This window comes from Rattus norvegicus, chromosome 1, assembly GCF_021556685.1.
Source record: "Rattus norvegicus strain SHRSP/BbbUtx chromosome 1, alternate assembly SHRSP_T2T, whole genome shotgun sequence".
Classification (NCBI taxonomy): Eukaryota; Metazoa; Chordata; class Mammalia; order Rodentia; family Muridae; genus Rattus; species Rattus norvegicus.
Window position 1 is genome coordinate 133,897,480 of NC_141534.1, and position 11,795 is coordinate 133,909,274.

The following is an 11,795-nucleotide window of genomic DNA, read 5'->3' on the forward strand; positions in this document are numbered from 1 at the left end:
GTACCTGCTACCACCACCACACACTTACTCTTTCTCATGGCTCCATGTTGCTGCTGCTGCTTTGACTGCTGCTCCTCCTTTCTCCTCCTCCTCCTCCTCCTCCTCCTCCTCTCCCTCCTCTCCTCCTCCTCCCTCTTCTCCTCTCCCTCTCCCTCCTTCACTTCTTTCACCTTTTTTGTTCTTATTGAAAATTATTGACATGTTTATTTATATAGTTTTAAAATATTACAATCTGTGTATTTTTAAGTTGCCTTATTTTCTGTGTGTGAATGTTTTGCTTGCATGTATACGTGTGCACACATGCATACGTGAGTACCCAGAGAGGCCAGAAGAGACTGTGCTATCCCCTGAACTGGAGTTACAGATAGCCGTGAGCTGCCATATGGGTGGTGGGAACTGAACCTTACTCCCAACCACTGGGCCGTCTCCCCAGCCTCTATTTTGTTAACGTGTTGTCTCCCTGTGTCTCTGGACACTCTAAAAGCGTTACTCAAACCTGCCCTGTCTCTGAAACCGGCCCAGGGTTGTTGTACTGCAAACAGTGGCTGCCGGAAGGATCGGATGTGGAGGAAGTCATGGGTTCAGGCAGGACAAGGCTGGCTTCCGACCGACTCAGGAAAAGCGGGCCCATCCCTGACCCTGTTCCCATAGTGCTGGCCGATGAACTGTTTCAGCTGATGTTTCCAGCTCCCCGAGTCCATCCTTCTCCCTGCCCGGCAACCATTTGCAAATGTACATGTGTTGCTGTATCTTAAAGTGTGTAGCACACTTCACATCTGTGCACATAAGGCTTCTAAAATCTTTCCTCTTAACATATCAAGGTTAGGCGTTGACATGAGAGCCAAGGCACGGTTCCTGGGCTTTTGAGTCATTTATCCTCTGCAGAGTGCTAATCTGGCATCAGATAAGGTGTAAAATGTGTGTTGATTGTTATCTGGGCGTGAGGTCCTGAGGTCAGATCCTAGCACCCAGGTAGAAGTACAGGTGACTTACGTACCTGTGGCCCCAGTTCTGGAGGGCGCTGCCTAATTTCCTGTCAGCTTGGCACAACTTAAGAGTCATTTGGGAAGAAAGAACATCAATTGAGAAAAAGCCCTCAACTAGGCTAGCCGGTGGGCAAGCCGGTATGCATTTCTTGATTGGTAATTGATGTGGGTGGGGCCACCACAAGGCTAGTGGCTCCGGGTGCTGTAAGACTGCAAACTGAGCAAGCCTTGGTGAGGAAGCCAGTAAGCAACACTCCCCCGTGGCCTCTGCATCAGTTCCTGCCTCCAGGTTCCTGCCCTTACTTCCCTGTAAGCTATTGAATAGGATAAACCCTTTCTTCCTCATGTTGCTCTTGGGTTAGTCAGTGTTTATCATAGCCTTAGAAACCCTAACTAAGATACAAAGACAGAATTGTTCCTTGGGGCTCTCTAACCAGCAATTCTAGACAGTCTTTAAATTCTGTGAGAGAAACCTATCCCAAAAAGTAAGTGGACCACCACTGAGGAAGATACCCAACATTGACATTTGGTCTTCACACATACATGCAACACATGTGCACCCCATCATTCACACAAAAACACATACAGCACACACTCGGGGTGGGGAACAGTGACCACAGGTCCTCACCATTAGAGTGGCTTAAAGCATTTCCCTCTCTCTGGCTCTGTTTTTCATTTCACACGGGGAAAATACTGCTAATTGCATGACAAGCTCGGCCTGGACCCTTGCCAGGAGTGATAAATTTGTCTTTCTCAATCTCCTATGATGGGGTCTCGTAACTCGTCACTGAAATGACTCCTTAGTTGAAGTCTTGGCTGCTCTGCCTGTGTTTATAGAGCGTCCATTTCCATCAGCACTTTCACTATCTGAATTCCCCATAGAAATGGTGATGGAATTCCCACACCCTTAGCCAGAGGGCAAGGGGTGATGGGAGGCACCAGGGATACCATCGGTCCAGTTCACTTTTGCAGCAGCGCCACTGGGGCGAGGATGTCCCTGAGCAGCAGCTGTCAGTTTGCAGAGACTCCTCCCAAATACATTTGTGTGTGTGTGTGTGTGTGTGTGTGTGTGTGTGTGTGTGTGTGTGAGTGTGTGAGTGTGTGAGTGTTTGCGAATGTGAGGGCTTTGTTTGTCTGTTCTAAAGCCAGCATGGAGAGCAGCTAGCTATTACATCACAGATGCCCGTAAGCCACCTCCCGTCCTCACTGGGAAGGATGTTAGTGCAAATCACAGAGGTTGGAGCACAGATAACGCAGGCAACAGGCCAATGACTCCATCTATTAGCTTCCTGGGCCCTTAGAAAAGTCAGCGTCCGGGCATGAGACTATCTCTTCTCTGGGTCACTCCTGGGAGAAAGCACCACATAGTGAAGAAGCGTCATCCTACCCCTGAACTCCCCTGAGGAGAAGGTCTGAGGGCCTCCAACACTACTCACAGCCCCTCCTCAGCGGAGGGTTCAGCACCCGCAGGTCACCGAGCCAACCGCATCTTAAAGCACCACGTAAAGGACAGGAGAGTGGGCTCCGTTGGTAAAGGGCTGGCTGTGCAAGCCTGAGAGCCGGAGTTCAGATCCCCTTTACTCACCTGAAACTCTAGGTGTGGTGGTGCTCACCTGTGATCCCAACCCCAGGGAGGCAGAGATGGGAGTGTCCTGGGAAATCACTGGGTAGATATTCTATAAATGACTCAGAAATGTGTGATTGAGCATGATAGAGGAAGGCGTGTGACATCAGCCTGTGGGCCTCACACGGGTGCACACATGCATGTGCACACCCTTAGTCTTACCCTCTCGGGCATGCATGCACACAGACACACACACACACACACACACACACACACACACACACGCACGTGAGCTCCATATAAGAACTTTCTCTAACTTGACTGCTTGTTCAGTTAATTGATCGTCCATTCGTTTACGTACATGCCAGAGACCGGTAGGCCCAGATGAGCAACACGGCCTTGGTCCCTTTGGAGACTGCGGCGGGTAGGAAAGGCAGACATTCCCTGCATCTCTGGCCAGGGAAGAAGAGCTCCCTGTCTGCTATTTGAGGAAGAACAGATACAGCCCAGGTTGTGACACTCTTGCAGCCCATGCATTGAAAAACTAGAGAGGAGCAGAAACACAATGGCTTTTGAGAATTCCACCGGATACTTCCAATGTCAGCTTACTCTTTAAAAACTGAGAAATGCCTTTTGGTAGCTGGTTTAGAGAGGGGTACATTGCTATGGTAGAGCACAGGGTACCTTTATTCCGGTGGAGAGTGCCCCAAGACTGGGGCTGGAAGGCCCCTTACATGGCTCAGCCAGGCTCTCCAGTGCTTGCTCCAGCAGCTTCAATTAACATTTATTGACTTTGACTCTGTCATTGTGTCTGTTTCTAACACAAGAATCAAAACACCACAGTGATTTCACACACACGCAGGCACACACACACACACAAATGTTTAAGCAAATTCAGCTAAGTGAAGCAGAACATTGAATAATTCAATTTATATTCCTAAGACAAATATACAGCTATTAAAACAGTTTGTAGTATTAGTGATAATAGGTTGCTCTGCTCTTTTAAAAAGGTATTCGGTACACAGCCGGAGTGTAACCCCAGTGGGCTTTGCCCTGAGCTGTCACTTCTTTCTTTTTCCCCACTCACCACCCCTCCCCTCTGTTTCACTTCTTTAGCAGCAGTTCTGAGAATATCCATGGGGCTGTGTCTCAGCCAGTAGAGCATCTGTCCAGCACCCCCAGCACCACATAAAGTGGACATGGGGGCTGCCCTGTGATCTTAGAACTCAGAAGGTAAAGACAAGAGGATCGGAAGTTTAAGGTCATCCTTTGCTACCCAGCCAGTTCAGAGCCACCCTGGGGTAAAGATGACATTGACTTGGGAGAAAGGAAGGAAGGACGGATGGACGGACAGAAGGAAGGAAAGATGGACAGATGGAAGGAAGGGAGGGAGGGAGGAAGGAAGGAAGGAAGGACAGACGGACGGAAGGAAGGAGTGAGTTAGCTGTCAAGGGACAGTCTGCTGAGACCCCTCATAGCAGAGGATAGCTCTCCCTGCGTGAGGTCACGTTCCTTAGACGCCTCAGATTTGTGCTGTCAGTAAGGATTTCTACAGAAGGATAACCTTAGTTTCATAAAGCTGTTTCCAGAACTTTGTTTTAAAACTTATTTTTCAAAAAGGATGACTTTCGCCATTGCTGTCAGTAAATATGAGACCTGAAATGTCACTGTTCTATTAGGGCATAGAGTTTAAAGATGACTTTTATCTTTAAAAGGTTATAATTGGGGAAAATTTGGGAAATAGAAAACAATATGAAGAAAACCTGGAAGCTCCCCCATTTTTCTTCAACTTAAAACTATTTTAAATTCTATTGTAGTGTTTTTTAATATATAAATTATACTTCTATATATGAAATATGGGTTCTTTTTAAAGAAAAATATAGTCTCTTATATTAATGCTTTTATTTCTTTTCAAATGCATTAGGTCATTTTGTTTTAGTTACCTTTTACTATATTATATTAGCATTTTACTTTTTTATTTTTTATTTTTGAAATGGCCTCATATAGCCCAGGCTGGCACAAACCTTGTGTGTAGCCAAGGATGACCCTGACTTCTAGTTCTCCTGCAGTTCTGGGATTGCAGGTGTGCACCGCCACACTCAGTTCCTGTGGTGCTGAGGCTTGAACCCGGGGCTCCATTCATGGCAAACAAGCACTCTACCAGCTGAGCCGTCACCAGTCCACGCTGGATGGTCAGACTTTCAAGGTTATCCTCCCTACAGAGGGATTTTGAGGCTAACATAGGATGTTAAAAATAGAAAAAACATCTAAGTATCGATGGCCAGTTTTACTGCCTGGATTTCTGCCCTGCTCGTTGAGTGCTGGAATCAGTAAGATCAGGCTAAGGAGTGGCCACCCCTCTCCCACCTGACCGCCCTTTGCTTCTCTTCAGAAGGAATTGTAAGCAAATGTCTTTTGTGAGGATGGGGTGGGAGATCTGTCTCTATCCACAAGAGGAGCATCTTGAGGGAGGGACCTAAAGGACTTGTTTATTGGACAGAGTCCCACCTCCCCCGCTCCCCCTCCCCCTCACTAACTGAATAATGCCAGAGAAAAAGAGAGGCAGAAGGCTTAGCAGGAAGGGACTGTAGTGCAGCCTGGGAATTTGCAACTATTTACCCAATTGTCTCTTCCCTAGGGAATTAGGGGCCAGGGAGAAGACACTTCAATCACCAAAGAGGTAGGATGGAAATCTCCCCCATGTTGTGCAGCTTCTAGAAGCCATCTGTTAATCCGAATGAACTGAGACCTCATCAGACTGTCTCAAAGACATTATAATACCGTCAGTAAAATGCTAGCACTACAGGGAATGAATTAACACCAAGCCCTGCTGACTTCAGCTGGTGTCAAAATGAGATGCACTGGGGCACTATATACCCAGGGGAGTTTGGGTGGGTTCAAAATTAGACCTGCTCTCTTAAACCCAGGGGAGGCACTCCTGTTCAGGAAGGAGTAAAAGGGATTAGGTTCCAGTAGGAAGATCGAGATGGAGAGGGAGAGGCCTCTGGCTGTCCGCCATGCTTGCCCCCTTGGCTCACTCACTGCCTGCTCCTCTCCCTGCCCTGCTGGGTGGAGTAAGCAGGCTGAGACCAATTTAGGCTGATGATGCCTCCCACGCTGAGGACTGTCAAAAGCATGTCCCATCCCTTCCCTCAAAACAGTGGCTCTTCCTCAAAGTTCTTAAGTTGTAAGGTCATGTGGTGTATCTGTGGGTTAAAGTAACCCTGGAAAAGTCCCCAGAAAGAGAGACATCTTACTGAGGCACTTATGGGGATGTAGAAAGACCAAGGCCTGTTGCATGGAGACGAGAGCCTGCGTTAGCAGAATTGAATTATGGACCAAATGAAATCAGAGAGAGATCCTGCTGCTTCTTCATGCAGTTAACTCAACCAAGAGACACGCTACAGGATTTCTGTTGTTTAAAAAATAAAGTCCTATCACACTCATACCAGTCATTTCTGCCCTCCACAGGACCAGAGGCACATTCTCAGCCCCCACTTAGGCAGCCTTGAGATCCTCCATGACTTCTAAAGACAAAGCATTTGGGCCGTGTGCATCTTTATTTTCTTAAAGACCTAAGATCGGTCGGCAGATGCAAACAACACGTGCCCCCCAGGCCCGCATCCCTTTCTTTCTGACTCAAGCAGCATAACCAGAGAGAAAACATTAGTCTTTAAAATATGTTAAGGAATAGTTCGGCTCTGCAGGAAAATGTTTGTAACTTGAAACAGATGCCTTTGGCCTCACTATCCAAAGTCAGAAACAAAAGTGAGCCACCCAGGTGAAGCCCCTCTAACTGTCTTGAATTTGACGTTGCCCCAGGCTTGCATTTGGTTTTTATTGTCCCAAGCTTCACCTGAAGCTCCCTGTGATCATACATTTATGCAATTTCTTTTTTAACTTTAAATTATAATGTGTTGTTCTACTTTAGTATACTTGCTATTTTTACTATGTATATAGAAATATTATTGTTGGGGCTGGAGAGATGGCTCAGAGGTTAAGAGCACCGACTGCTCTTCCAGAGGTCATGAGTTCAATTCCCAGCAACCACATGGTGGCTCACAACCATCTGTAATGGAATCTTCTTCTGGTGTGTCTGAAGACAGTGACAGTGTACTCAGATATGTAAAGAAAATAAATATTTTAAAAAATATTTTAAAAAAGAAATATTATTGTTTTTATTTTTCTTTTTATTAACAATAGATTTTTTTTCTCACATAATATATCTTGGTTACAGTTTTCCCTTCTTCTAATCTTCCCAGTTCTTCCCCACCTCCCCTCCCACCAAGAACCACTCCCTTTCCGTCTCTCTTTAGAAAACAGACGTATCGCTCTTAACTCTTACTTAAACTTTATTAAACATTGCTGATGACTCTATAGAATGTCACACAAACTTAAATACCCACCATCAACAGACGAAACTGTAGAATGGCTCATCTTATTCCCTCTTTGGCATCCTCTTGATAGCATCAGAGGAGAATTTTTCCATTTTTAACAAAGTTGTGCATCTCCTGTTATTGGTGAGGCAGAGCCTCTCACTGGCCAGTTTTCTTTTCAGCTCTTTGAATGACTGTCTGCTTTAGACTGTTCTTGTACCGGGAGGTTGGAGGTCGTTGCCATTACTCGTCATTACCTCTGAGGCGTTCCTAATGTGCTCTGAATGCTAGCTCTTGGGAAGAGACACCACAGACACCTCCCTCACCCTGTAGTCTTTGCTTATGGTTAAACTTCACTACTAAGCCATTGGTCATTTCCATACGGCTGGCTACATTTCTCCAGCAGTTTGGTTGTGGGGAGCCTGACTCAAGAAATAAGTTTCCCGGCTCCGGCCCAGAAGGCTGCCCCTGAACCTTTTCATAGGAGAGCCCCAAGTTCTGCGCTTCACATTTAATTCCTTCAATGTTTTGGGATTAATCTGTTCTGTTTGGTAGGAGCTAAATTCCGTTCTCTCTCATTTGTAAAAGCGTGGTCCTAAGGCCGTCTATTGAGCAGTGCATCACTGGCCCTCTGAGGACAGTCCGTTAGCAATCAAGTACGGAGGTCCTGGCCTTTCCCAGTGGTCTACTTGACACCCCAGCGTGAAAGACGCTGTCTTCATCACTATAGCTCTACCGGTGGTCATCAAAGCAGATTCCTACTTTGCCCACTTTAAGTATTTCTTTAATCTTTACCCTTCCCTCAACTTTGTTCTGACTTGGAATAAACAACAAAATGCCAAAACTGAAGCAAAAGAAGGAAATTAAACAAAAGCCAGGCAACAATACACTTGCCTTACTTTTTAAAAATACTACTTTTAAACACATGCCTGCACACGGAGGGTTTATGAACTCATGTTCAAATTGTACATTTGTGTACTGGAACCCTAAGAACATCCAACTTAAAGGTCAGAGTGTCCCTAGAGAACCCCCTGAGGGCACCACAGCCTGGCTCTAAGAACGAAGCACTCTGTCTCTACTTCAAGGGAGACTTTGTTTGCCCGTGACATTTCTGTGACCTCATGATGATTCATTGGTGTTCTACAGTGTGTCCAGATTGAGACGTTCTTGTATGGATCACAGGACAAGAAGACCATGGCCACCCAGCAAACCATAGACACGCTGTCCAAGTGAGTCGCTTCCTTTATGTTTTCTCTGGAAATGCCTCCACCATTCTGAACCTGAGGCTGGCACTAGAAGGTTCTGTGGGAGTTTCATTGTCTTCCCATAACTTACATAGTTAAGTGTAAGAATAGGTGCTCTGAGAAGCCAGCTACAAACAGTCCTTGGCCTAATATTAGAAAGGTATTTATTCTTTAATAATGTTGAAATACTCTGGCTTTCGTCTTCCCATAGGCCAGCCCCTGCAAGTTAACACACTTGCTGGAGAAGGAAGGCCTTGACTCTAGAGCTCTGCCTTGGGCTTTCCTCTTGTGAGTGGGTGTCAGAGTGTCTCAACTGTACCTTGAAGACTGGCCCTAATGTCTTTCCTCAGCAGAAAGCCTGGCACTACCTGGGGAGGGCCCCCGTTTCACAGAGCGGGTATTTCCCAAGAGCTCATGAGCTCAGGGTTAAGTCCAGGTCAGGAAATTACAAGCAGTGGCTTTCACCAGAGGCACAGACCCACCAGAAAGGGGACTAAACCTTTCAGGGCAGTGTAGGTGGCCCAACAGAGCCTCCCGTCAGAACCTGACAGTCTTCTCCACTCTCATCCCACCGATAACCTACCTAAGACCTGACTTGCCTCAGCTCGGCGAGCATGGCTACAAGGCGTTAAAAGAGGAGACATATACCTTGTGTTTAATGTTCCTGTGCCCAGGTTCTTCTCTCATCGGCATCCCCTCCTGAGGCCTCTTCCCAGCAGCAAAGGCTGGTGGGAAGTGGGATGCTCTGAGCTCACCCGTCTCCTTTCTGTCTACAGGATCTCCGAGACTCCCGTGAAGTCAAAGCAATCACTGAAAGCCAAGACAGCGTTCTGCACCAGTGTCCCCCAGTACGTGACGCCAGGGAAGGCCAGGCACAGTGCGGCAGAATGATGCCCCCATGTGCCGCCCCCCAAAAAAAGCTCTGAGAAAGAGCTTTTTGGCATTGCTTTTAGGATGCTAAGCAAACCTCTCTCCAGCCAGAAGGTGGAGTTTAGCAGTCACTGCAGAGTTTTAAGGCTGTTTGCTTCAGAATGCAATGGCAGTGCCATGAATCTCCCACATCCCAACTGTGAACGCCCTTCGGGTGGTTCCGAGCTTTGGTTATTTTCTATCACCAAGGAGATTTCCCCCTATCATCTCTGTATGGCTCAAACACTCTTCTGAAGTTGGAGCTTCTCCACAGGAGAGGAGACCCACCCAACGCCGGGCAGGGCTCCTGCTCAATCCAGAGCCACATCTGGGGCAGTGAGACCCTGCACAAAGCCTTCCTTATAGGAAATTAATAGTAACTAAGAAGAAAATACCAATAAAGAGAAACTTGTTCTGGTGTCGGTTTATGTGCTTCATTTTAATGAAGACTGGAACTGGCAGTGTGGCTCCACGACAAGAGTGCTTGCCTGGGCTCCATGACACCCGTTATGGTTTAAATTGGAAATGCCCCTCATAGGCTCATGTATTTGAACACTTGGTCCCCATTGCTGGGAGGCCTTGAGGTAGGAGTCTAGTTGAGTGAACTGGGTCACCAGAGGTGAGCCTCGAGGTTTCTTAGCCTTAGTCCCATTTTCTATCTACTCTCTGCTTCCTGATGGCAGACTCGGGGTGACTAGCTGCCTAGTGCCCCTGCCACCTGCCTTCCCCACCATTATGTATATGTAAATATTCACACGTGCATACACACACACACACACACACACACACACACACACACACACACACACGCATGCATACGCTCCTACCTGCCTTCCATCTAAAAGCCAAAATAAACCCTTTCTTCTTATTGGTTGTTTGAGCAACCAACATTATTTTTCTTATTGTAGGGATGAAAAGAACAGCATGGAAATCGGGCACTGGAATAGGCCACGACCGTGGTAGGGCTGACTGAGAGTCTTGGGTGTCTGGAATTGCTTTGCAGGGATGATATTGAAGGTTGTGGAAGTATGGGCAGGGGAGCCCCTCAAAAGCTAACAGCAGATCTTAGTAGAGCATCCTGGTGGGGTGTGGAGGTATCTAAAAGACCAGAATGCTAAGACAAATCCTGACAGCGGAGAACAAGGACTCTGTTAGGACCTGGGCTAAAGGCCATTTGCCCTCCATTATGACAAAGAATCTGTTCTCTGTCCTGTGCCCCTTGCCCCTATAAAGAGAAATCTAGTGTCCTTTCTGCCCTGGGACAAAGGAGTGCTGCCCTGAGGGCAGAACCCACCCACTGAAGGCTCCCATTCTGGAAAGCACAAATGTACTTGAAAGTTGTTCAGTGAGCCTGGACTGAGAATGCACGAGTCCCTGCTTGGAAATGAACACCGGAAATAGCCGTGCGACTGTGGTCCAAGTGCACCAGACAGATTATATCTCAAGGTGGCAGCGGGACAAAACGACATTATCCACACGGCACTGATTGCGCAGACATGCAAAGCTCATGTGTATGTGTGTGTCGGGGGCAGGGGCCAACGGAAGTTGGCGCCAAGGTTCTGAAAGGTGCTGAGGCCATGGCGTGAAGCTGTAACAGTGAAGCCCAAGCTATGATGGAGACCTCAAGATGCTGGAGATGCCGGGACCACACCCGAAGGGTCAGCTGTACTGTGAGCCTCAGGCACGGAGAGCTGAAGGGTTTGGTGTTTGCCCTGCTGGGTTTTGATCTTACTTCGGTCTGACCTTCCCTTGTTTTAGCCTGATTCCTTCCTTTTGGAGTGGGAAAACCGACTCTGTGCTACTGATGTTGGAAGTATGAATTCCTCCTTGGACCAAAATACATGTTGCTTTATGAAATGGCCATGGGCCTATGGAGGCAGGGGTGAAATGCTATGGTTTGATTGTGAAATGTCCCCTACAGAGTTGTGTGTTTGAATATTTTGTCCCAGGTTAGAGTGGGCCTTGAAGTGATGCCCAGCCAGAGGAAGTGGGTCAGTGTGGGTGGGGCTTGAAGTTTTACTGCCCCACCCCACCCCACATCCCTTCTACAATTTGCTTCCTGACTATGGATGCAGTATGACCAGCCACCTCGAATTACTGTTGATCTGCCCTCACTGCCATGATGGGCTGTATCCCCTCAAACCATAAGCCAGAACAGGCCCTTCTGTCTTGTTTCCTGTCAGGTATTTGGTCACAATCATGAAAAAAAAATCATTAATTCGAGGCCCTCAGTTTGACCTCCAGAACTGTGAACAAATAAAATGAAGACCACGCCAAGGGAGACTGGAGCCTGAAAGGGTGTGTATGTGAAGGCGTCTCTCTCTGTTAATGTACCCAGTCACAGTTTTCTGAGCACCTAGTAAACTACTGGGCCTGTGTGAGAAGACTGAGGCTGAAGCAGCAAACGCAGCTCACATAGTCTCATGCTCTCATACTTGTCCTGCAATGCATCGCCGGCCCTTGTGGAGTGGCTTGGGAGGAGGACCCTGGCTCGCCACTTCCTTGTCTCTCATGGTTGCTATCCTAGGCAGGACAGGCAGCTGCTACTAGAGCTTGCATACCCTCTAGTGTCACATCCAGAGTGGCCTTCATTCTTCTCAGGGAACACCACAGTTGGGTGAGGTTGGCAAAACTAAGCGGTAAGCTTGAGCTCTCTTTCCCCTAACTATAGAGAGATCGGTGCTCGAGACAAGGTACATAGAGCACCCAGGGGATA

General features: G+C 47.4%; 1 protein-coding gene across 28 annotated transcripts in view; it reads left to right on the forward strand.

The window, feature by feature from the left end:
- Ttc23 (tetratricopeptide repeat domain 23) overlaps nt 1–9,498 on the forward strand; it is an 84,878-nt gene extending 75,380 nt beyond the window's left edge. For 15 of the 28 annotated variants that reach the window (XM_087557198.1, XM_087557218.1, XM_087557142.1 and 12 more), the window contains 2 exons: nt 8,073–8,155; nt 8,947–9,497. In XM_087557198.1, coding sequence (XP_087413324.1) covers nt 8,073–8,155; nt 8,947–9,061 — 198 coding nt within the window. In that variant the 3' untranslated portion in view covers nt 9,062–9,497. Of the gene's footprint in view, nt 1–5,188; nt 5,231–8,072; nt 8,156–8,946 lie in introns of all 28 variants that reach the window. The other 13 variants (XM_087557112.1, XM_087557121.1, XM_087557168.1 and 10 more) reach the window with 2 other exon arrangements.
- The last annotated feature ends 2,297 nt before the right edge of the window (nt 9,499–11,795 follow it).